This window comes from Amphimedon queenslandica, unplaced genomic scaffold (genome assembly GCF_000090795.2).
Source record: "Amphimedon queenslandica unplaced genomic scaffold, v1.1 AMPQUscaffold_13521, whole genome shotgun sequence".
In the NCBI taxonomy this organism is placed as follows: domain Eukaryota; kingdom Metazoa; phylum Porifera; class Demospongiae; order Haplosclerida; family Niphatidae; genus Amphimedon; species Amphimedon queenslandica.
The window spans coordinates 166,788-192,109 of record NW_003546243.1 but is presented as its reverse complement, the minus strand read 5'-3'; the positions used below and the strand labels follow the sequence as shown (position 1 = coordinate 192,109).

Sequence of the window (25,322 nt, the reverse complement as noted above, 5' to 3'; positions counted from 1 at the left end):
AAGAAAGCACGTGTCTTATTTCTGGAAGAAGAAGATTAGAGGAACCTGAGAGATAATCACCGGACAGCGGTCAAGCAAGTGGCAGTCGTTCAATTCCCTTAGTCTTTAAGGAATACCAAGATAAATACAGCTACTACTCTACCCGACCTGTTCTTTGTTGCGAGTCAACTTACAAACTTTCTCGTTGTTTTTTTTGTAATTTAAGAATGTCTACAAGAGGCGGAGGAGGACGAGGCAGAGGAGTTGGACGAGGAAGATCCCGCGGAGGAGGTGGCATGGATACTCGCCGACCTGGCGAAGGAGCTCAAGCGGCTGCTCCTCGAGGCGTCCGCGATCAAGATGGAGGACAGCAGCAAGTTGGACGAGGAAGGGGACGGGCTGCAGCTCCGATACAACCGCCACAAGAACAGCCTCCCCCGACTAGTACAGCGGCACCTGTACAACAAATGCAGCAGATGAGTCTCGGGGAGCCTAGAGGAGGAGGGAGAAGAATTGAGAGGAGACAGGATGATGACATTCACACTAAGCCTGAGCACATCACCAACAAAAAAGGATCCTTTGGGAACCAAACCCCTATTATGTCCAACTACCTTGTTCTTCGTAACCGGCCTGGCCATGCCATTTACCAGTATAATGTCTCCTACAATCCACCGGTTGAGAATAAAAGGATGCGATTGGCTTTACTCTATCACCATGAAGAGGCTCTTATTGGCAAAGTCCACTCTTTTGATGGGATGGTCCTTTACTTGCCGCACCGTCTCCACAATAATCCTGAAGAAGTTATTTCCAAGACTAAGGAAGGGGACACTATCCACATTACTATCAAGCTGACAAACGAGTTGTCCGCTAACAGTCCAGTCTGCCTCCAGCTCTTTAATATTCTCTTTAGAAAGTGAGTGACTCCATGTTGTTTCTTATAACCACAGAAGCATTCAGTTGCCCTCTACCTGTAATGTCATTAATTGGTTGGTCATAGTGGTATTAAGGCTTGTAACTTGATGTCTTCTTAAGAAAGTAGTTTACATCTTAATGTGTTAGTAGCTTTCCATTTAGTACCTTTGTTCTTCAGACTTCATTATTATGATTGTGTTTGGGTAGGATTCTTGCTAAACTGGAAATGAAACAGATTGGCCGTCATTATTATAATCCAAAGATTCCAAATATCATCAGGGAGCACAGGTTAGTACTCTAGTCACTTTACTAATGTAGTTTTTGTCACTTATTTTATGCAATAATTTTTTTGTATTTTTCAGCTTAGAGATTTGGCCGGGTTTTATCACCTCTATTGCTCAGTATGAGTCCAATGTGATGCTTTGTGCCGACATATCACACAAGATCCTTCGTACCGACACTGTCCTGGATCTGTTTCATTCCTTGAAAAGTACTCGTGATTTTCATACTGAAGCAACAAAGAGTATTGTTGGAGAGATTGTTCTTACAAGGTTAGGCATACACCTACATGCATTACAATAAAATGGTGGACAGTATTTTTTGGAAATAACCTGCTGGTATAAAACAATGTAATCTGCAATTCTACATGTACATGTATTATGTCATTGAAAATTTGTATTTGTGTTCCTTTGATTTTAATATGATTCATCTGTAGGTATAATAATCGTACCTATCGTGTTGATGATATTGACTGGGAGAAGACTCCAGCTAGTACCTTCAAGACATCAACTGGAGAGGAAATATCATTCATTACTTATTACAAAAAGGTACAATACTTGTTGTAATGTCTTTTAAATCTCTCTCTCTCCCTCCCTCTCTCTCTCTCTCTCTCTCTCTCAGGCTTATGACCTTAAAATCAGAGATGAAAAGCAGCCCTTGCTTATCAGTCGTCCACGCAAAAAGGCAACTACATGTTTATAATTATTGCTTTGATTTTCTTAGTCCTCTCTTGCCCTCTTCTTTTATAGGATGAAATGGAGGCTCGTCGTAGAGGACGTGATCCAGCTACCCTTGGCCCACTGCTTTTAATACCAGAGTTGTGTACAATGACAGGTAGGTTAATTACTGTTTGTTAATACCTTCATGAAACATATATATAGTGTGTGTGTGTGTGTGTGTGTGAGAGAGAGAGAGTACATGTCTTGTATTTAATAAGTTAATGTAAACAGAGCATTTTGTAACTTATAATTATTGATGTGAATTGCCTGATTTTAGTAGTGTAGTCACTTACCTGACTCTTTCATTATATTGTGTAGTAATTATTGGTAACATGAGTCTTATCTTGTTTTAGTGAGTTGTGGTTGCCATTATATGGCGCCTTGATTGGAGGCTTCAGCAGCAGTTTCTTGTAGTGATTGTTTTATGGCAGGTGCTCCTTTTTTTGTTACAGCCTGGTGTACAGATATCTGCTGCTCTGAAGGTCTCTTTCAATATGTACACAGGCTTTACATGTACACAGCATGTCTGCTTTCTTTGTGAACACCTAGTTTATATGTTGACCCTGTTTCATGTTGCTACAGGTATACCCTCTTTGAGTACTTTAGAAATGTAAATTTAATTTTTGGCTAGTCATTGATTTTTGTTACATTTTTCTGATACTAATGTACAAAGTGTACATGTACATACCGGTATAATTATCTTGATCTTGTTCATGTTGCTACAGGTGATATCCTCTATCATAGAAATGACTATATTGGCTAATTTAGTTTCTGGCTATTCATGATTTTTTATGCATCTTGATCAAAGCATCAATTCTTAGACATTTCTGATTTGCTCGAAAACGTAATAGCAGGGGTATAAAAAGTTATGTCCTCTTGGTAGTAAGTGGTGTTGAATAGTGATTGTATTGGACCACTGTAATGTGTTTGCACCTCCTGTGTGAGTATGTGTATTGATTTTGCACTCCAATCAAGTTTTCTACTTGTTAATTGTTAATATTGTTGGTATTTTTATTATAGTATATCTTGTCTGCAGGTTTGACTGAAGAAGCACGTGCTAACTTTAAGATTATGAGGGACGTTGCTACCTACACAAGACAGGCCCCACCGCAGCGAATCGATACTCTCAACAAATTCATTAATGATGTCAACACGTAAGTCAAGAGGAGAGAGGGAGAAATATAAAATGAAATATGTAGTTGGAAATTGATCAAATGTGCCCATGCAAGCATTGTAAATGTGTATATGCATATGCAAATACTTTATCCATTCTTGTGTACTAGTACATGTAGCTATAATTGTATCCCATGATTCTGTTGAATTAGCACCTTATTTATTTCCTGCTCTAATTGCCTACCTCTTGATTATCTTCTAGTAATCCTGATGTCAAGTCTATACTCGGTGGTTGGAATCTTGAGTTTGAAAAGTCTTTAATAAAGTTTCAAGGGCGTACTCTGCCAACCGAAAAGATTAATCAGAAAGGTGGCTCTGTAAGTCCAATGGATTTCTCTTTTAGCATTTACTACATGTACATGTATAGCATATTACGTGTATATATGTTCTTGTTTCACTCTTCATGTGTCAAGTGTCCTGCAATGGAACTTTTTGCATTTTTTTTTTAATATCAATATTTGTTATAGCAGTTTGCATATGTTGATCTTAGTTGTAGTAATATTAGCTGCCTGTATCTTGCCCATTTTTATATTACTGTATGCTTATTATGACACTACATATTGTGAACAACTCATGGAACATATGTTCAACTGATTTTGCTTCCTGATTCCTATGCAAGACAGAGAGATGTGGTTGATTGTGATTATTTTTTCATGAGGTCACTTTTATATTTAGCTTGTACTGCACTTTAAGCTCATGAATGCAATGCTTCAATTCTAAACCAGCCTTCTTCCCTTTAATATGCTAATTAACTTACATGTTACATTATTTTATGTGACTGGATGTTTTGTATTATTTCTCTGTCTCTTGTGTACAGTATACTTATCAACAAGCTGGTGCTGACTGGTCAAGGGACATGAGAGGGAAGTCCATGATATCCTCCGTCAATTTGAAGAACTACCTCATCGTGTGCACTAACAGAGATGCAGGAGTGGCCGAGGAGTTTATTGGCACTATAAAGAGGATTGGGCCACCAATGGGCATCATGATTGATGAGCCACAAGTGTAAGAATATTTTTTACTATAAATATGTGTGGATTTATCATTTTAATTTAAGGCAAGACTCATATGTGCATGCAGCGTTCTGCCTAGAAAAACTAGAGGTGGTTGGAGACTATTATTGTTTCTTTTAAATTTATGTACACCATACTAGTAGACTACAATATCATGCTTTATGTATAGCTATTAATATAATGCATGGTTGGTCTAATTGATGACCTGGTTCAGTCTGGTTGGTTCATTTGTTGGGGTGCATGGTTACCCTGACCACCCACCCAACCACCATAGGCAGAACTATGTGCATGTAGTGAAGCTTTTGCTTTAATTTATTTAGTTCTTTTAATAGTGATGTTTTCACCTGTTGTTTTTGTATGATAGTTTGACATGTATATTTAAGTGTCAGCTCAAGTGGTTATTACAGTGTATTTCTTTTATTGTAGTGAAGTACTGAGGGACAATAGGACTGACTCATTTCTACGTGCTGTGTCTGGACAACTTAGAGATAAATCAACTCAAATGGTGAGTGCTGGCCTTTACTTAATGAGGCATTGCTATCTGTGTCCTCTAGGTGATTGTAGTTCTGCCCCAACAGAAGAAGGATCTTTATGATGCTGTGAAGAAGCTCTGCTGTGTTGATGCACCTGGTAAGGAACTGTTGTCTTTGTAATTAGTCCAGCTTCCATTCTATGTATACTTGTGGTATACTGTTGATGTAGTGCTATAACACAGGCAGCACTATTTTACATCTAATTGTATGTCTATTTATTGGCCTCACCAGCTATTAGTGTGGGCAAGGACTATGTAGTTAAGTGTGGTGTCTGTCATTCATTTTGTCCAGAAGCATACTCTCACTGAAGCATTTGTGGTTTAGAAGGGGGTCCCCTATGCTTAGAGAACTTCTCCATGCCCTTGAAAAAGCTACTTTCTTTGGCTTTATGCTTTATTGTAAACTGTAGTGCTTTTGTATTTGCTATTTTGACTGTCGTGCACATTTGTCTAGCATTTTATATCCTAAAGATTTATGTGTACATGTATGCATAATTGATTAACAATTTCTCTCTTTTTGCCATCTCTCTCTCTCTCTCTCTCTCTCTCTCTCTCTCTCCTCAGTTCCATCTCAATGCATTGTTAGTCGTACTTTGTCTAAGAAGCAGACCCTGATGAGTGTGGCTACTAAGATTGTTCTTCAAATGAACTGCAAACTTGGAGGAGAGTTGTGGGCACTTGACATACCAGTGGGTGTTCACTGTTAACATACACAACTTCTTGTATAGCCTTTTATTACATACCTATAGTGTATATGAAGCTGTATTAATGCAACTCCTAGTTAAGTGTTTACCCATGTTTAAAATGGCAATGAAAACTGCATAGCTGTGGTTTAATTTGTTTGTGTATCTCTCCTGTATAGTTTTATCTTAGCATACATGTATAATGAACCCATTCTTGAATGGTTGGTATATGCATGCATGTCTTTGTCTATCTATTTTTTTATATTTCAGTTTGATATTAATGAATCATGCAAATATGATTAAGAGCTTCTATCATTTTTAATTGCTTCAGAACATACATGTATATTTACTGCTTTTTTATCTTACCTGTAGCTGAAGAATTTAATGGTAATTGGTATTGACACGTATCATGATTCAGCTTCTAAGGGACGCTCTGTTGCTGCCTTTATTGCGAGCACTAACTCAACTCTTACAAGGTAACAATTAATGATTCTTGAAATCAGGCATTGAAATTTTTTGTAAAATTGTGATAAATAATTTATTATTCTGTTTTAATTATGTATTGCTTTTAAAATTTTTAATGGTTTGTATTTTGTGCATATTTTATGTGTTTAATACTATTGTCCTGTTTCTTGTACATGAGGTCAAATCACCAACACTTCAATGTATGTGGACATTAGCATTTTGCCACATTTGCTGTCTATAGTAGGGCTGAAACGAATAGTGGGATATTCAAATATTCGTTCGTTAAAGCAATATTCGAATAGTTTTTTTACTATTTGAACTATTCGCCTAATAAAATTATCAATGGTTATTGCAATAATTAACGACCACGCCCACCGCGTGTCACCTGCACAGGCTGCTTTCTTAGTCTGTTTCTTGGTCTGTTTACTTACCAACTTGCTAAATACTGCTGCTGTGGCCAGGGAAAGTGGTTCTCAATCTCTAAGAAGCCCTGTTTGGCATCATTTTGAAAAGTTTAACACCAAAAAGGTAATTTATAATCATTCAGCAATAACAGTTCAATTATTCGAATATTTGTTCGTTTAGCATGCCAATTATTTGAATAGTGGAAAATACTATTCGTTTCAGCCCTAGTCTATAGTAATATTTTGTGTTTCCTTGATGGGTCCTTCAGTCATTGTGTGATGAGTGATGATCTCTTGGAGATATGACTATACCAAGTGATATCATCAAAACCTGCTGATTCTATTAGATCTGACTCACACATTTGCTGTAAAGCTATGTACAATGTATATGGCTGTAGTTAATTTGTTACATTGTCCCAGCATGACACCATTATATTTTAAAGCTATATACAAGTATGTACATTTGCATGTACATGTGTGTGTGTGTGTGTGTTTTAGTTGATATTGAGCTTTTTATGAATTTAAAATGTTAGACTGTAATTGGGGTAGAAGTAATGCAGTGTTTGGTAAAATGGCTTGGTTTCTTTTTTTCAGTGTTGCTCCAAAATTTGACTAGCATGGGGTATTTCATCAAAAATGGCTAGGAAAGAATTCTCCATCTGATGCATATACCATGTGTCTTATGTTGAGTTGAAAGTTTGGGCTGCTTTTGATTAAAATTAGATTTTATGAATTTTGTACTAATTAATGTAAAATTTAACAAATTACCAATTATTCTTTTATGTTTATAGGCAACCAAAATTTTGTTTAATGTCATCTTTTTATGTCTATAGATATTACTCACAGACAATGTTCCAGCAGTCTGGTCAGGAACTTGGTGATAACTTGAAGGCTTGCATGACAAGTACACCATTCATTTCTTACATGATTCATCTCTCTCTCTCTCTCTCTCTCTCTCTCTCTCTCTCTCTCTCTCTCTCTCTCTCTCTCTCTCTCTCTCTCTCATAGTGGCTCTGAAGAAATACCATTCTATTAATAACACGTTCCCTGATCGCATTGTTGTGTACCGTGATGGTGTTGGAGATGGTCAGGTTAGTAACTTATTAGTGGTTGTAGTAATACAGCTCATTTCTGTTGGGGCTTCCCAGAAAATTTTGGCATTATTGCTCAAAAATGAGAGCAATGGGCTTTAGCTAAATTTTATCACAAAATGTCCATGACAGATTTCTCTAAATTTGTTAATACATGTACTTGTTTTTTATGTTTTGTAGAAAATTTGAGCTGATTCTGTTCAAATTTGTAGATTTGTGAATTTTTTAAGTTGCTAAAAAATGGGCCAAGGCCGAATTTTGTCAAAAATGGCTAAAAGAGAATTCGACATTTTCCTGATGCACATGCTGTGTTAAGTTTGAGCTGGTTCCGATCAAATTTGGAATTTTTATGAATTTTGAAGTTCAAAACATGAGCCAAAGGCTATATAACCTTTTGTTTTTGGCTAAATTCTGTCAAAAAATGACTGATAGAATCCTCCATTTTTATAATTTATTTTGCATAATTATACTTGTTGTAATGTTGTGTAGAAATTTTGAGCTGATTCTTATTTTCTATTATTTCCCCCTCAGTTACATATTGTTAAGGAACATGAGGTTGTTCAGATGCTGGAGTCATTTAGCTCAACATCTGGTGATAGCTACAAGTAAGCAACTTATTATTATTATTGTGTGTGTTGTCTTGTTTTGTGTTATTATTATTACTAATTGTTGAATTTTCTCTAAAGCCCAACATACACTACATTTAACAATGTTACTTTCAACATTTGCCCAGCCTTTGATCATGCTTTGATGTGGTCAAGCAACATGTTGCCTTGAATAGAAAGCCTTTCTATTCCTTTCAACAAGGTTGAAAGAAAGATCAAAGCCTGGCAACATGTTGCTTGTAGTGTATGTTGGGCTTAACTCTTTGTTCTCTGCCTCACTCTCTCTTTCAATCGTAGGCCTAAGTTTGCAGTTGTAGTTGTCAAGAAAAGGATCAACACTCGTTTGTTTGCTCCTGATCAGCGAGGACAGCCCTCCAACCCACTGCCTGGCACTGTTGTTGATGATCAAGTCACAAAGCCTGACTGGTAGGTACCTCATTCCCTAGTCCTGCTCATTTTGATTTTACTCTTTAAATATTATGTGGTATTTCTTGCTAGTTGCTATGCAGTTATTATTCCCATGGTGCATGTAAATTTATTTTATATTGGTGTGTGGCCTGCACTCCAATGGCTACAAACAAAGGATACCCTTCCTTGCCTGTTGGAATGTTTATGATAACAGTTCTGTTTTTGTGGCTATAGCCTTCCAGCCTGTGGCTCACTGCTCTCATGATACATGTTTATATAGTACTTGCTTTGCTTGCATGTTTTGTTTTGTTTAATTTATTCCCTTCCTAATGTAAGTGGAAATATGTGTCTTAATTAGCATTTATACATGTACATCATTGTGTGATACAGTCATGGAGAAATTTTTAGTGTTGCTCAATACTGTATGTATATTGCAAATTTTTTGAGGGCTATAAATTATGTGATTTTTTGAATATTTGTGTAAATAAAATTGTGGCACAAGATGGCAGGTGATATAAATTTACAAAAATTAAATCCCCAAAATAGATTTTTTTGGCAATTTTGCTAAATTTACAGGCAGGCTAAAGCCTTCAAACATCTTTCGCTATACAGTATAAATAGAGTCCATTCTTTGTTCATTTTTATTGAGAAAGATTTATTTTGGTTAGATGCAATGAGATGCAATGTTTAACTTTGTATCAGGAATTGAATTTAGTTCTTGTATGGTATCCTATAGGGTATCCACCCATTCTTAACCCCTCCCCAAACATAGTGTTTATGCTGTCTAATGTAATAATAATTTTTTTGTTTTATTTTTCATTCTTTATAGGTATGATTTCTTTTTGGTCAGCCAGTCTGTTCGTCAGGGAACCGTTAGTCCCACGCATTTCAATGTTATTCATGATACATCAGGACTGACTCCAGATCACATGCAAAGACTTACTTATAAGCTCACCCATCTTTATTATAACTGGCCGGTAAGGGAAAGTATATATTTTTTACTGCCTTTTCCTCTAATTTTGCTATATGCAATTGAATTAAAGTCTATTGTTTTCAGATAGCTTTCTTAGAAAATTACTTGCCTGGTCTATAGCTGTTTTTGTACTCATTGCTTGTGAAATTTTGATTTAAATTAGTCGATCTTTTTTATATCATTTTACTGGTACTGTATAGCTAGAAAATTTGGTGAATGGAAGTTAATTCACCAAAATTTTAGTTGTCAATTTGATAGGGTTCCATAGGAGCATGTACAGAGTTAAAATTTCGCGAAAATTTTAACCTCCAAACCTCTTTTAAAAGTCAATTTGCCAAATTTTAACACTACAAATTTTCTAGCTATATGTATCATGTATTATTATTTAAGTATCTTTTAACTGTCATCTAAGTATCATTTCGTGTAGTTATACATGTATGTACATAAGCAGATATGTTTCTTTATATGCATGTACATGTACGTTATAGGCTGTACTAGCAAATTGCCCTTTTCATTGGCTGTTCTACAAGTACTACATCATAGTTCTATTGTTTAGTTTATGTAAAGTGTAGTAATAGCAAGTTCTTTTATTTTGTATAGGGTACAGTGAGGGTTCCTGCTCCGTGCCAATATGCTCACAAGCTGGCGTTTTTGGTTGGACAGTCTATCCACAAGTCTCCAAGCACAGCTATTGCAGACCGCCTGTACTTCTTGTAGCCAGTGGGCGGCTCTCATTATGGACTACTTAATCATTTAATCATCATTATTATATAATATTCACTTATTATGATCATTTTGGTTCAGGACACATTTTTACTAGGACGTGACATTCAAATTATAACTGATTCTTTTGATGATTTAAGTCATTAATGATATTTTGGTAATTTGTCTTCAGCATTCATCCAATATAGTTCAATTTAAATTAAGATCATCTGAAGTGAAGTTACTTTTTTTAGTAGGAATTTTTGAACTGGGTATCAAATATGTAATGAAGTACATTACTTCAAGATATGTGACTGTAGTTAGAGTCTACCAAAGTGCTAATCACTCTTGCTCATAATTATGATAGTGTATTGTAACATATTGACTTGAAATTTAGCAAGGAAATCATTGAAATTTTGTTCCTTTAGATCATCTGATGGGCTGGTTCAGTTTGTCATTCACATACACTTTTATGATTCTAATTGACAGTCTGCTAAACTTCAATGATTAAAAAACATTGAAAAGGTAGCATAAAATCACGATACATACATGAAATAAATTAATCTATAACAATAATAAAAGACAAATAATGTATAACAAAGTGCAAGAGATAAAAAGTCAATAGTCTATAATCAAAATAAGACGTCATCATGTCTTCGTGGACGTGGTTGACGACGAACATTAGTTTTAACCACTCGTCTTCTAGGAGCCATATCATCCTGATAAGAACAGTAAGAAACTGCAGCAGCGACCAAATACAATATGAGACAGAAGCAAAATAAATACAACAGTCCTATCATGATCAGTGTACCATAATAGACTCCACTGTCACAGTAATTAGCGTCTGCACTATTAAGGCTCGGTGGATTACTAAGTATGAACCACGTGCCCATTAATGTAAGGATTGTAGTCAGTGCTACAAATACTAAGAAGCATCCTTCCATTATCCCAATGCAGGCTGAGCAGGTCACTGATTTCTCTGAGTTGCAGAAGTTACCGATTTTACAGCACGAGAGAGCAGAGTTGAAGAGGCGTAGTAGGAGCGTAACAAAGAACATGGCACTTATTGACATTAGGAGACTAATGATGAGCCTGCTATTGTGTGGACACCTATTGTAACCAAACACACCTAGTGAGAGGGAGGGAGAGAGAGGTGGGGAGAGAGAGAGAAAGTAGATGAGGAGAGTTAAACAAAGTAAGAAAGAAACGAGAAACAACCTATTTACTCTGTGATCAGTGCATGCGTGTGTGTGTGTGTGTGTGACACTGTGTTTGTGTGTGACACTGTGTTTGTGTGTGTGTGTGTGGGTGCGTGTGTGTGTGTAAATGACTGAGTGAGTGTAGAACAGCTCATTATGATTTACTATAGTGCATGCATAGTAGAGTGCATGCACATAAAAGGTATGAGTGTGTTCCAGTCAGTAGTGAGGTACTGTTATCATAAACACCAATAGAAATGACAAGCTTCTGTCAACACATGCTTTATCTCACGTACCTGTCAAGAACATAGCCACAGGTAGAGCCAATAGGAAGAACAGTAATGTAAAACCACAAACTGAAATATGAGAAAATAAAAATATGAATAATATGAAATATGAGAAAATAAAAACTATGAATAATATTATATTATCATAATGTAATAATGACTGTTTTGGCTATGACATTTATTTTCTAAGTACCAGTAACTCAAAATTTATTGAGCAGAGGTCATCATCATACACATCATTATACATACATTGTTAATAAGTTTCCTATTTCCTAATTAAAAAAAGGTCACACTTATTGTTATTTGAAGCTTTTAGCTATGCTCTGTCCAAAGCAAGAGCTCATTAGTGCTATTCAAGATTACTACAAAAAAATGATAAGTGAGCTAAACAGCATGAAATAGAGAGTTTTCTCCTATCAATTTTTGATGAGATTTGGCCAATGGCCATTGGCCAAATTTTTGAACAACTTGAAAAATTCACAAAAAATTCAATTATAATCAATTTTTTTACACAATAAAAAACAAGTACACATATTAGAAAAAATTATATAAATGGAAAAATCTCTCCTTTTCAATTTTGATAAAATTTGGCAAAAATCCTTGTACAGGGACTTTAGCCCAATTTTGAGCACTTTTAAAAATTAAAAAAAAAATCCAAACTTGATTGTAATAAGCTCAAACTTTCCAACACAACATAAGGACATGCACATGTATAAAGAATGATCATTGATGTTTCAGTGGCCCAGGTGGATGTGAATCGACATGAACATATATCAGCCTAATTTGTACAGTATATTAGCTTCCTAATAACTGACAACCAGTGAAGCTTAGCCTTATAAAATAATTCACATGCAGTCAAATGATCAATCAATGTATAATGACTTACACCAGAGGCCACAGCAGATACATTTTATCCTCTTAATTCTTGACACTTTTTTCCTCAATGACTGACGATTGGGCAAATGAGCTTCACTATCCAAATCAACATCAGGAGAAGAGAGAGTGACTGCTTTGAGCATGAGAAAGGCCATGTTGAAATTAGAGAGTTTCTCTAGGAAGTGTTGTTGTCTCATTTGTCTTGTCGGTGGTTCCCTCGATCCTGAGGGTCGGTGAGAGTGCTGTCTCTGACGGGGTGGGCCATGCATCGAGGAATTTGAGGAGGTGCGGCTTTGTTGTCGTGGCAACTGTTGTCTCGATCCTTGCCGTGAACCGGCCCCCGGGCCAGATCCTAAAATGTAAATATTTTAGGTCACATTACAAGATTATGCTTAACATGATAATTCACACAGGAAAGATGATTAGTAAATATGGTGCTTCTCTCTTTCTCTATGTACAACTTATGTAGGAATGTTGCTTTGATAATACTTCAAGAAATGCTAATTATTACCAATTGCTTATAGTAATTGCATAATGATGAGATAACTCTGGCACAAAAGTACATTTATAGTACCAGTAGGAGATTATTCAAGTCGTTATGATAACAATCTTAGTGTTAATACGACCTCTATAAATTACAGACATGTAAATGTGACTATTACTGTGAAATATAATATTTGTTAGTGTATAAACTCATACAAGTTTAAAACAAATGTAGCTATAGCTGTATGGTAAAGTAAAAATATGTTAAAGAAATAACAATGAAAGAATGAAAAAAGATACAAGTGTACATTTGTACATGATATTGAGGACTGCAAGCAAAACAAACAGCTTATTCCAAGCCACTCACAGTGAGCCTTTGATGTTATTATTGATCTTATATTACCAGTTATGATGAAGTACAGTATAAATGTTGCTTGCCAGAATAAAAATGGATTTTTATTCAATGCAGTATATTGCTGTATAAATAGCTTTTATACAATAATTATTAACACCTTAAGACTGATAATTGTCTCGTTTTCAAAGTATTGTATAATGCTTTGGGCAGAGTTTATTTCAACGATTGGCAAATTTTGATTAAAAAATCGACAATCATTATCTTAATGAACGTACTCGGTAATAAAATTTATGTGTACAAAATCACAAAAATAAAACTCACAAATGCTTATATAAGGTATGTCTACTTGGGTATTTATGTACTTTGTGGTGGTCGTTGGTGAGCTTGCTGTCTAATGGCAGAAGGAGGAGGAGGGAAGCTGGGAGCATTAGGAGTAGGAGCAGGTGGAGGAGTCAATGGGACAACTAAAGAAGGACCAGCAGCAACAACATCATCATATGAAGGAGGAGGTGCTGATGGAACTAATGGATGGAGAAACAAATGAAATGAGCCATAGAATAAATACTGAGGACTCACTGGCATCATTATCATCATAGTCCATGACTGTCACGCAGTGCTATACCGCCAGTAGGAACCGTTCTAGCTGTGTGGAGTCAGTTCCTGAGGTTACGGTATTAAGATGTGTGTGTCCTGTGGAAGTGTCCTCCAAATTATGCTTTGCTTGTTGTTTACGTTTATCATTATTCATGGTCCACGCCCTTATTAGACCACGTGACTAGATAGCTACACACGTGGAATTGATTGTGGATACATCAAGGGAGGGGCTCAATGGCTGGATTAAGAAGGTTTTGTCTTTTGTCAAGAGGATACTCCACTCGCTGTTTCTTTGACGTGTCAGCATCACAGAAGCAGCTAGGAAGAATTATAATGGAGGTGAATGTACTATATCTAGTCATTGGTTTTATGAAATGCTTTGTTAAATTTTAGTTGAGGACTGATGTGGTGCCGAAAACAGCTGGTAATCATTTATTTATTTTTAAAAATAAAAATTAAACTTTTTATTTTAGAGAATTTCCGTGCTCTGTGTACAGGAGAAAAAGGTTACGGATTCAAAGGGAGCTCATTCCATCGTGTTATCCCTGGATTCATGTGTCAGGGCGGGGACTTTACCCATGGAAATGGAACTGGCGGTAAATCAATATATGGCGCTAAATTTCCTGATGAGAATTTCCAATTAAAGCACACTGGTAGTGGTACGCTGTCAATGGCTAATGCTGGTCCTAATACCAATGGATCTCAGTTCTTCATCTGCACTGCTGACACTCCGTGGTAAATTATTTTTATTTCTCATTCTGTTCAGCTTCTTGCCAGTGTATTTAATGATTTTAAAATATCTACATAAAAAACAACAATAGAGTAGGTGCTGGTATTATGAGATGGTTTGTATTATGTGTAATTTCAATGATGTTATTTTTAAAATTCAAAATGTTAAGTGTTTGATAACTTAAGTAACACATCTACTCTAGAGGGAAGAGAGAGTTTATTTCTACTGTTATTTTATTAAATTTTGAGTTATACCCTATATCCAAAGCATTTTTTGTCAAAAATGGTTAGGAATATTTCCTAACGCATGAACTTGTTGAATAGAATTTATTAGGTCATTGTGATCAAAATTTTAAGTTACCCCTAAGTGAAACTGACTGGGAGAGAATTCTCTATTTTTATGATATTGCCTGATGCATATACATGTTTTTATGCTGTGTAGAAAGTTTGAACTGATTCCGATCAAAATTGGATTTTTGCGAATTTTTAAAGTTGCTCCAAAATCAGGCAATATAGTACACGGTTTTTGGCCAAATTATGTCAAAATTTAAAAGGAGAGAAATCTCTATTTTTATTACATTGCCTGATGCATATACATGTTCTTATGCTGTGTAGAAAGTTTGAACTGATTCCGATCAAAATTGGATTTTTTACGAATTTTAAAAGTTGATCCAAAATCAGATGAAAGTCCCTGTACTATAGCAAGGCTGCAAAAGTCGTGGCAGCCATTTTGAAGTGGGGTGAATCCTACTTAGTAACGCTACCGCGTTACTAATAACACGGACTTTGGCCAAAATTTTGTCAAAATCGAAAAGGAGAGAATTTTCTATTTTTATTACATTCCCTAATACATATACATGTTCTTATGCTGTGTAGAAAGTTTGAACTGATTCTGATCAAAATTGGATTTTTTATGAAATTTTAAAGTTGCTCCAAAATCAGACAAAATTCCCTGTACTATAGTACACAGTCTTTGGCCAAATTATGTCAAAATTGAAAAGGAGAGAATTCTCTATTTTTATTACATTCCCTAATACATATGCATGTTCTTATGCTGTGTAGAAAGTTTGAACTGATTCCGATCAAAATTGGATTTTTTATGAATTATGTCAAAATTGAAAAGGAGAGAATTCTCTATTTTTATGACATTGCTTGATGCATATTCATGTTCTTATGCTGTGTAGAAAGTTTGAACTGATTTCGATCAAAATTGGATTTTTTACGAATTTTTAAAGTTGATCCAAAATCAGACGAAAGTCCCTGTACTATAGTGTCACCATTAACCTGATTCGCTGCCGATACTCTTTCGCTATTCTCAAGGCAGCAATCAGGTGCTTACGAGGATCACGATCAAGAGTGAGATCATTCGATTCAAACGATTTCTGCAGAGCTATCTCAGAAGCTCGTCTTACCCTAACCTAACCTATTCATTTTATCTTATTATTTTTCTATCACTTATTTCTGTTATTATTATCTCATTTATTAACCTGCTATTTATCCCTGTGTTATATCTATTTTGTAAAAAAATTGTTTATTTAAGGGCTCAGTTCCCTTCTACACTGTACTATAGTACACGGTCTTTGGCCAAATTATGTCAAAATTGAAAAGGAGAAAATTCTCTATTTTTATTACATTGCCTGATGCATATACATGTTCTTATGCTGTGTAGAAAGTTTGAACTGATTCCGATCAAAATTGGATTTTTTACGAATTTTTAAAGTTGATCCAAAATCAGACGAAAGTCCCTGTACTATAGTACACGGTCTTTGGCCAAATTATGTCAAAATCGAAAAGGAGAGAATTCTCTATTTTTATTACATTGCCTGATGCATATTCATGTTCTTATGCTATGTAGAAAGTTTGAACTGATTCCGATCAAAATTGGATTTTTTATGAATTTTTAAAGTTGCTCCAAAATCAGATGAAAGTCCCTGTACTATAGTACACGGTCTTTGGCCAAAATTATGTCAAAATCGAAAAGGAGAGAATTCTCTATTTTTGTAATATTCCCTAATACATATACATGTTCTTATGCTGTGTAGAAAGTTTGAACTGATTCCGATCAAAATTAGATTTTTTATGAATTTTTAAAGTTGCTCCAAAATCAGACAAAATTCCCTGTACTATAGTACACGGTCTTTGGCCAAATTATGTCAAAATCGAAAAGGAGAGAATTCTCTATTTTTATTATATTCCCTAATACATATACATGTTCTTATGCTGTGTAGAAAGTTTGAACTGATTCCGATCAAAATTAGATTTTTTATGAATTTTTAAAGTTGATCCAAAATCAGACAAAATTCCCTGTACTATAGTACACGGTCTTTGGCCAAATTATGTCAAAATTTAAAAGGAGAGAATTCACTGTTTTTTTTAATTTTCCAATGGATATACAGTCAAACCTGCTATTGTGGACAGTCTAAAATAATACGCCTCTATAATCAAGACAGGCAGTAGTGGTCCCAATACTATATAAGTGTAAATTGATAAACCTCTCAAATAAGGACACTTTCATAATCAGGACAGTATTATTGGGTCCCAGAATAGAGAGATTTGACTGCTTGTGTTGTGTAGAAATTTTAAACTGATTTCGATAAAAATTGGATTATTTACAAATTTATTAAGTTGCTCAAATATTGAGTAAACAGCCCTGTATTATAGTACATGGTAATTTTGGCTAGGAGAATTTTCAGCATTTTTATTGCACATGCATAGTACATGTACTTATGTTGTTTAGATAGTTTGAGCTGATTCTAATCAATGAATTGTTTAGATTGCTAAGTACTCTATAATTTTGATAACCACTTCCTCAAGCAGCTAGCCTGTAGTAAGGCCTAGCCTACATGTAGACATTATGACCATTGTGTGCCTAGTCACTACCTATGGATGCATGCTTTACATTCAATTTTGAGTTGATTCTGGCTTTAAATTTGAACTGCTTAACAAAGAGCATGGACTTTTAATTGGTTGATTGTCTATTGCCAAAATGGATGCAAAGAAATATCAATTTTTGTGACATTTTCTGATACATCTTGTATTATGTAAAGACTAAAGAGAGTTTGAATTGCTGAAATTGTGGGCCAAATACCATGATCTCATAACTGTCAAAGTTTTGACAACATTCTAATACTGAAAAAGACTACAGATTAGTATTATGTACAAATTAGTATTATGGGTCAACATTAAATTTGACGTTTCCCAATTTATGTTAGTTAGCTTGTATTAAATTTTTAATTATAAAAAGCAAAATTTGAACAATTTGAAAACTATGATTTGAAAAAATTAAGCAACTTGTATATGAACTATGTTTTTTGTTTTTTGTAGGTTGGATGGTAAACATGTTGTATTTGGATCAGTGGTAGAAGGAATGGATGTCATCAAAATTATTGAAAGTTATGGATCACGTACTGGGAAGTAAGCATGACGCATTAAGTCTTGTATTCAGTTGTGTTTATTTTGTAGGACAAGTGAAAAGATTACGATTACTGATTGTGGAGAAGTAAAGGAAGAAATTTAACTTCAAAACAATTACTATTATTCATTATCAGTCTCAATGAATGCACTTTGTAGTAAATCATTCATAATAATTGCTCACTAAAAGGCTCTTAGATTATGCTTTGCTTTTATAGTATTGAAGTGTGTGCATGTATGTATTTCTCTTCTGAAATTCTTTCACCAGTCATACTATCTTCAGTATCTTGAGGCTCATGTCAATCTCCCCCAAATAGTCGCTTCCCAAAGCTTTTTATAATAGGTACCGGTAACTTATTTGTCATTTTTGTCAATGTTTCAAAAAATACAAAATAATTTAAAATTATTAATTTTACTCGTTAAGTTTTTGAAGAATAAGGGTCATATGAGGTCGAGCTCTAGGATCAGTGTTAATTCCTGTTTGAATTATTGATTTCATTGTAGACCAAGAGACTTGACAGGCTTGTTGTTCCCTTGCTTCTCTTTTCATGGCTGGTGGTTGATGAAGGACCATTTCCATTAGAAGAATAGAGTAACTGTAAATATCCATTGCTGGACTATGTAGTTCAGGATTAAAGGCTTCTGGTGCAGCATATGCTTGATTACCTGGCATAACAGTAGTGGCTGCTTCTTGAAGATTAGCTGTACCATAATCGGCTAATTTGGCATCATAACCAGCAGGTCTAGTGCAAGGCTTTAATAATACGTTAGGACTGCTGACATCTCTGTGAATAATAGGCTGAGGCTTAAACAGGTGAAGGTAGTTGAGGCCTAAAGCTACATCTTGAGCAATGCTGAGAATCTGCTCCTTTGTCAATTGGTTCTTCTGAAGCTCTTTATGAAGGCTAGTGCTCATGAGCTCAGTCAATATGAGAGGATTACCAACTTTGGTTGCACCAATGAACTGGACCAAATTAGGATGACGTAGCTGTGATGCTATACTCATTTCCCTAGAGAAAAGAGCTAGATTATATTCTGATATGATGATAGTATGAAGTGACTTGACAGCTACTCTTAAACCTCTAAAGATTCCTACTTTAACACTGGCATAGGATCCTCTTCCTAGCTCCTTATGTGTCAAAATCACTTCATCTTTACAAATGACCCAGTGATCATTCCTTACTACTTGCTGCTGGTAAACACGATTTGCTTCCTGAGACTCGTGTAGTTCTCTTTCTTTCTCTTGCAACTGATAGCGATACCTTAGCATCTCTTGCTCTTTCACAGCTTCTTCTCTGTCCTTCTGCTCCATTCGAATATGAAAGAATTGTGCGTCTTGCTCCCTTTGATTTTTCTGCTGTTGCAATTCAGCTTCCTTTTGTTGCAATTCTACCTTGCAGTCATTGAGTTGCTGAGACTCCCCTAGCCATTCTTTCCGTACTAATTTGAGCTGGTGATGATACATGGTCCTGTATTCTTCAGTGGTCAAATCATGAGAGTTTAATGTAGCACTTACTATCCAGTTTCCCTTGCCACTGGTAACTACAGCATAAAAAATTATAATAGTTATGATAATAATTGTCTGTTGAGGTATTTTGAACTATCCACAAATAGTGTATTATAACCCCATGCCATCATATTGCTCTGTTGTCAAAAAAACCAACAGTCTATCATTTGACAAAAGTTAGTCCAAGACCGTGTACTCAGTCTCAAAATACATAAAAATTTAATTTTAATTAGGATCAGCTCAAACTAGATACACAACAACAACAAAACATGCATCGTATTTCCATAAATAAAAGCCCGGGCGTCTATTTCCTAAAATGGTATTTTGACCTCAAAAAAATATAAAAACGTTAAAATTAAGAATTCTCCCCAAGTCAATTTTGACAAAATTTGGCCCAAGACAGTGTACTGTAGATGGTCTCCAAAAATTTTTTTTAAACTTTAAAAATTCTATTTTAATTGGAATTAGCTCGAACTAGATACACAAAATCAGAACATATATGTGGATCAAAAAAAATTATAAAAATGAAGAATTCTTTCCTAGTACTTTTTTTACAAAATTTGACCCGAGACCGTGTACTATAGTACATGGTCGGCAAGAAGCTCAGCACTATACTGGGAAACCCTGATTGCCTACATGTGGACTACACAGTGCATGTACATACGATCATGTAATTTGAAAGGCTACTGAGGGAGATTGAGAGCATTTTCTCTGCATCTGTATTGAGTTGGTAGTCAGTACATTAGTTTCAATTAAAATTCCAATTACCATACTGTTCAGGTATAAGCCTCAATTACAATGGCCCAGGTCTGACTCGGACAAATTATAATTACTCACAATCATTAATTACTATTCCCGTTATACTACCTAAAGTGCTCACCTAATTCCGTTAGCATAACAGTATTAGGAAACTTTACACACTTCTTGCTATCATCTAGTCCTCCAATAGTTATTACCCAGATGCAGTGAGGACTCATATTAAAAACTGAGAGAGAGTGGCCCCATCTCTTACTAATACAGTGAGGTACATCTAACTGTTGGAGAAAAATAGTTATTATGATATTTGTGACAGTTTATATAAAGTTTATTGGCACAAATGTACAACATGTTAAGTGTAAACAGCATTAACCTTTAGCCATGAGTATTCTGTAATGTCTAAGATCCAGCAATCATCAATTATGTCATCACTGTTATCCCTTCCACCACTTATCAGTAGCATTGGAGATGATCCAGGAATAACAGCAGCAGCGTGAATATACCTCACTTCAGGCCAAAGACTCATTGCTTGAGGCTTCTTTATACGCTGCCAACACTAATAAGAAATTATATGAAGTTATGTGAATGTGTATGTGCATATATGTATAGCGTACCACTGTTCCAATTGATATTTCGAGTTGATAAATATGGTTACTGACAAATACAGCCCCTACAGTGTCATCACTCTCTGATCCACCAAACAGAATAGCTTTTGTGTTGTTTATCTTTTCAATGATGAATCCGTGAATATGTGGGGGGTATTGACCGACAATTAAGGGGTTACTCCATTTTCCTACATGCAGAAAGATTAACAATTCCAAATTAAGTACTATATGTGTATTATACATCCTGCTCTTATATGGGTTGATGACCTGAAACTACGGATGCTTTGATTTGATATCACCAAGCAAAGTTGATCCATATACATGTACATGTATACTAATACATGTAAGAGAAGAATTAAAAAATTTATGGCTTCTCAATACACCAAATTCACAGTAATTTCCTCAGCATTTCATAAAACAGATTACATCCAAACATAATTTTTGAGGGTCATATGTATAAATAACATACATTTTTCAATAAATTAAAGCCAAGAGTACATGTACTCTAGTTAAAGCTTCAGTTTCAATATGCATAGCATACTACAATATTTTCCATAGCATCTCTTACTTGATGATAAATTATAAACTGAGTGTTCGTTAGTACGCCATCTACCGTCAGGCAGTTTTGTATATTCGGTATGCGGTGCTTGTAGAGTTGGTTTGGATCCGATGCCACCTATTATAAGTAAATGATGCATTCCGTTGTGCTCGAATGTGATCATTCCACCATGACATCTCATCATAACCGGCCTAGTTGTATTAGTTGCCTCAATCACTCGCCATTGGAAAGTGACAGTATCGAGCTCCGTAATGCTATTATGAAAGCAGACGTCATGACCACAATACCCTCCAAAGTAATATAACTTCTTATTGATTGCAGAGCAGGAGTAGCCTCTCACTCCTAATGGAGGAGAGCCAGTAGTATCTCTATTGACCCATTGGCCAGTTGAAAGGGACAGGTATTGTATGCTACTGGTGGTCCTTCTCTTTTCTTCACTATCATGTACTTCAGGTAAACGGCCATCCTGTCTCCCGGCCCACACAAAGACTGTGTCGTCTAGGCTCACAGATACAGAGAAATGACCAGCTCTTTCGTTCAGTTGATAGCGAGGTTGATAACGGTGATCTACAATTAGTTAGAAATTCCATTGGACATTACGTGACTGACAACAAAATTATGATGACAACTTACTAAATAGCCTAGCCATGATAGCATTATCTACAATGACAGTAAGCCGAGCCCTTACAAATGTTTTTTGTTTAATTGAATTTGCGGTTGCATGCATGGTCATAATTATAATTATTATACGTGGGAGGGAGTCTGAATGAAATTGAAATGGGATAAAAATTTATACTAAAAAATAATTATATTAAGCACTTTCAAAAAATAATTATGATTTTTATGATAAATTCTCCATAACTTAATTACTGTTATAATGCATAATTCACATCACGTTTCATCTTTCTTCAAGAAGATTGTCATTAGTAACTGAACTGTCAACAACTCCTACACTTCCTCTTATTCTACCATAAGCTGGATTATTATCAGTCATTAAACTATGAAACTGATATGCTTCATTGCTTGCAGTAGCTATCTCATGATGCTGTGAAGAAGGAGTCTCTGCAATGCAATCAAATAACATTACTGAAAATATACATAAGAAAACTTACTATATGCTTTCTTCTTGTAGATAATATAAATGACTGATATAGTAAGACATATTATTAGTGATATTATGACAGCACTCAATAATGACATGGTCACTGGATTAATAAAGAGGTTATAAAATAAATCAATATAACTAACCTGCACTTGCAACAGTAACACTATTGCTGTTCATAGTGAATGATGGTGTAGCAGTAGGGAATGATGAAGTAGTAGGGACAGTATTAGTAGTGGTAGCATACATAATAATAGTATCTATTGATGTACACAATGGCTTAAATGCATAAAACTAATATAATGTAAATTGACTCACTAAGTGGTACTATAAATGGTTCACTACTACCAACATCATTAGTGAAGGCAATACTGATGTTACACTGTTGATACTGAGGTACCAATACCAACCCTTTTATATTATTCATATCCTTTATGAAGTATGTGACATTGCTATAGACATCAGTACCACTACATATTACAGACACAGTAACATGTTCAAGAACTTCATGAGCACATTCCAGTACAATCTATATAATGATGATGATGACAGTAATGAAGTAATTTAGCTTAACTGGGATTTGGAACTGGACAATAATCATATCTTGTGTATAAGAAAGTACATCAATTGATGTGTTTACTGTAGCTGATGTAGGAACTATTAAAGGATAATCATTATCAACAATAAGTATAATGTGTAGGTACCTCTTTGATATGAGAATGTATTGTTATCAGATATTCCCTCTTTAATTGGAGTAGCTTCATTTATAACATAAGTATAGCGATGAGTGAATAAGTCATTATCCACAAACTGATAATTAGTATCATATACTGATACAGCATCTATTAAAGAACCAGTGACATCATCATATATTTTCAGGCGGTAAAAAACATTTGGACTATTGATGACTCCATTTTGACTATTCCAAGTGATATTGACAGTAGAACAATTGTATACTGATGATTGAATACTATGAACTGGTCCTAATATATCTATAACTAAAATGAATATAAAAAACTTTTTTATGACCATTATAAAAATTAATGATAAAATGGCAATAATAATTATTATTGTTATTGTTATTAAACTATTTCACTCAATAACTTCAATTTTTATGAAGTTTTTGTTTTATTTTCATTCTGCAAAAGGGCATACTGATTTTGCTAACCTGTTTTTTTTGTTTTTCAAATTTTGGGTATGCTTAATTTGTATTTGGAACTTAAAAAAAGAAGCCCCCTTTATACAGATTTTATTATTGCCTTGGTAAATTAATTAGCTTTACCATATAGTGCTTTATTTTCAAGGAGCTAAACTTTTGCTATTTTTGCAGTTAGCATAAAACTGAAAAATTAAAGACCCGCTAAAATTTCAATTGCCATTAAAGGTGTGGCACTAACTTTGCAAATCCGCAACAATTATTTCCATGAAAAATTGATTTTTATTAATCAGCAAAATTGTAGCTCCAAAAAATTAAAGCGCTATACGGTATTCTTTTTTGATACTCTTCAATTAAATACAATCTTCTAGAATTTACAAAATTTATTATCCTAAAAAAGAGATACTCTACTCAGATTCCTTCAAACCAGTGAATCACTTAATGGGGAACACCTGGTTGATTTAACCAAGCCTAACACATTGTAATGAAATGTACATTATACATTCTTCCACCTTATTATGTTAGTATTGCATGTGGGGGAGTTTCATAACTGAATAAAATACACACAAATACATGCACATGTATAGTGCATTACTTTGTACAGAGAGTGCCCAAGATACAGATTCTCTCTCATTATCAAAGAATCCTTCCCATAAGCATTGATATACACCAGTTCTTGCTGGAGATAGATCATTTAGTATCAAAGTCTCATTGTTATTAGTTAATTGTAGTCCATTGAAATACCATCGTAGCTTTACATCTGTTCCATTAGCTCTACATGTAAAGTTGATGTTTTCTAATTCATAATATCGAAATGAAGAGGCATTCTTTACTGATGGAAACTCTACTACACTCAGAGGTTCTGAAAATAGAAAAAGTGAAGGAGACAGAATGAGATGATCAAGGAAGATTAAAGAAGGGGATGAAATAAAAAGTAGGGAAAAGTGATTACGTGTATCACGATAAGAAAACAGAACATTCACCAATACCAAGAGTACATACCTACAACAGTATATCCCACAGTTACACTGGTATCAACATTAATACTATCTCGATCCAGAATCACATTAAGACCAGGTGTTGAGGCTAAAGTATTCGTAAATCTTATTCGAAGTAAGTTCCCATCTTGCATTGTAGGAGTAATAGCACCACTACCACCAACTTCAGTAGCACCATTAGTTGCAGCAATGTAAAAATATGAAATAGTAGAATCTTGACTAGATACAAATTGATTAGTAACTGGACGACGATATGCTATAAAAGCATTCATACCACCAGGTATTGTATTAACTAGAAAAAAATACCATAATAAGGGAATAATATAAAGCAATGTTTGTCATAAATGAACACATTACCTTTATACAATGTGTAGTTATTGCTTGAATTTTGTGGATTAACAACATTAATAACTCCACATTTATAAGTAGCAGTTATGTCATCATTAACCAAATTATATATAACTAAGTGCTGTCCATCATCTAATAATATGTACTTGGGATTTGTATCATCGACTGTATCAGGTTCTATAATTGTATCATTCTTATACCATACAATGGTAGGCACTGGCCTCTGTGTTACATTACAGAGTAATGCAACAGCTTGTCCTAGTCTTACTATCACTGTAGTATTGTCAGTATCACCAAATCCTTGGAAATCTAAATAAGGAATGAGTGAGAAAAGAAAAGTGAGGAAGTGCAAAAGATATCTATAATAATTGCACACCACAAGCACTCAAAAACATCAGTACTATCAAACAATAAGGGCA

At 34.8% G+C, this 25,322-nt stretch overlaps 5 protein-coding genes across 5 annotated transcripts in view; 2 read left to right on the top strand and 3 right to left on the bottom strand.

Moving 5' to 3' along the window:
* On the top strand, window positions 1–10,162 carry LOC100638450 (piwi-like protein 1). The gene is made up of 19 exons (XM_020007102.1): window positions 1–892; window positions 1,099–1,179; window positions 1,254–1,442; window positions 1,607–1,718; window positions 1,792–1,854; window positions 1,920–2,004; window positions 2,926–3,043; window positions 3,265–3,379; window positions 3,880–4,067; window positions 4,502–4,580; window positions 4,630–4,705; window positions 5,172–5,296; window positions 5,663–5,766; window positions 6,993–7,063; window positions 7,168–7,250; window positions 7,782–7,855; window positions 8,153–8,281; window positions 9,093–9,240; window positions 9,837–10,162. The coding sequence occupies exons 1-19, from the start codon at window positions 207–209 to the stop codon at window positions 9,951–9,953; spliced, it is 2,643 nt and encodes an 880-aa protein (XP_019862661.1). The 5' UTR covers window positions 1–206; the 3' UTR covers window positions 9,954–10,162.
* Window positions 10,163–10,406: 244 nt separating this feature from the next.
* Window positions 10,407–13,848, bottom strand: LOC100638324 (uncharacterized). The gene is made up of 5 exons (XM_011408351.2): window positions 13,715–13,848; window positions 13,501–13,659; window positions 12,311–12,652; window positions 11,434–11,493; window positions 10,407–11,067 (listed from the first exon to the last, which is right to left on the bottom strand). Exons 1-5 carry the CDS (start codon window positions 13,737–13,739, stop codon window positions 10,571–10,573), a joined length of 1,083 nt encoding a protein of 360 aa, XP_011406653.2. The 5' UTR covers window positions 13,740–13,848; the 3' UTR covers window positions 10,407–10,570.
* Window positions 13,849–13,917: 69 nt separating this feature from the next.
* On the top strand, window positions 13,918–18,090 carry LOC105316560 (peptidyl-prolyl cis-trans isomerase-like). Its single transcript, XM_011411544.2, has 5 exons — window positions 13,918–14,071; window positions 14,126–14,156; window positions 14,206–14,467; window positions 17,786–17,875; window positions 17,924–18,090. The coding sequence occupies exons 1-5, from the start codon at window positions 13,967–13,969 to the stop codon at window positions 17,976–17,978; spliced, it is 543 nt and encodes a 180-aa protein (XP_011409846.1). The 5' UTR covers window positions 13,918–13,966; the 3' UTR covers window positions 17,979–18,090.
* A 136-nt stretch (window positions 18,091–18,226) lies between these two features.
* Window positions 18,227–22,096, bottom strand: LOC105316555 (uncharacterized). The gene is made up of 6 exons (XM_011411536.2): window positions 21,933–22,096; window positions 21,309–21,866; window positions 20,750–20,928; window positions 20,509–20,691; window positions 20,260–20,413; window positions 18,227–19,414 (listed from the first exon to the last, which is right to left on the bottom strand). The coding sequence occupies exons 1-6, from the start codon at window positions 22,030–22,032 to the stop codon at window positions 18,285–18,287; spliced, it is 2,304 nt and encodes a 767-aa protein (XP_011409838.2). The 5' UTR covers window positions 22,033–22,096; the 3' UTR covers window positions 18,227–18,284.
* Window positions 22,097–22,131: 35 nt separating this feature from the next.
* The window catches only part of LOC109591082 (uncharacterized), a 21,401-nt gene continuing 18,210 nt past the window's right edge, over window positions 22,132–25,322 (bottom strand). The window contains exons 5-13 of the mRNA XM_020006907.1: window positions 24,913–25,053; window positions 24,560–24,847; window positions 24,153–24,419; window positions 23,106–23,399; window positions 22,976–23,058; window positions 22,720–22,930; window positions 22,548–22,661; window positions 22,412–22,504; window positions 22,132–22,361 (exon numbers count right to left, since the gene is read on the bottom strand). Coding sequence (XP_019862466.1) covers window positions 22,198–22,361; window positions 22,412–22,504; window positions 22,548–22,661; window positions 22,720–22,930; window positions 22,976–23,058; window positions 23,106–23,399; window positions 24,153–24,419; window positions 24,560–24,847; window positions 24,913–25,053 — 1,655 coding nt within the window. The 3' untranslated portion in view covers window positions 22,132–22,197. The remainder of the gene's footprint in view (window positions 22,362–22,411; window positions 22,505–22,547; window positions 22,662–22,719; window positions 22,931–22,975; window positions 23,059–23,105; window positions 23,400–24,152; window positions 24,420–24,559; window positions 24,848–24,912; window positions 25,054–25,322) is intronic.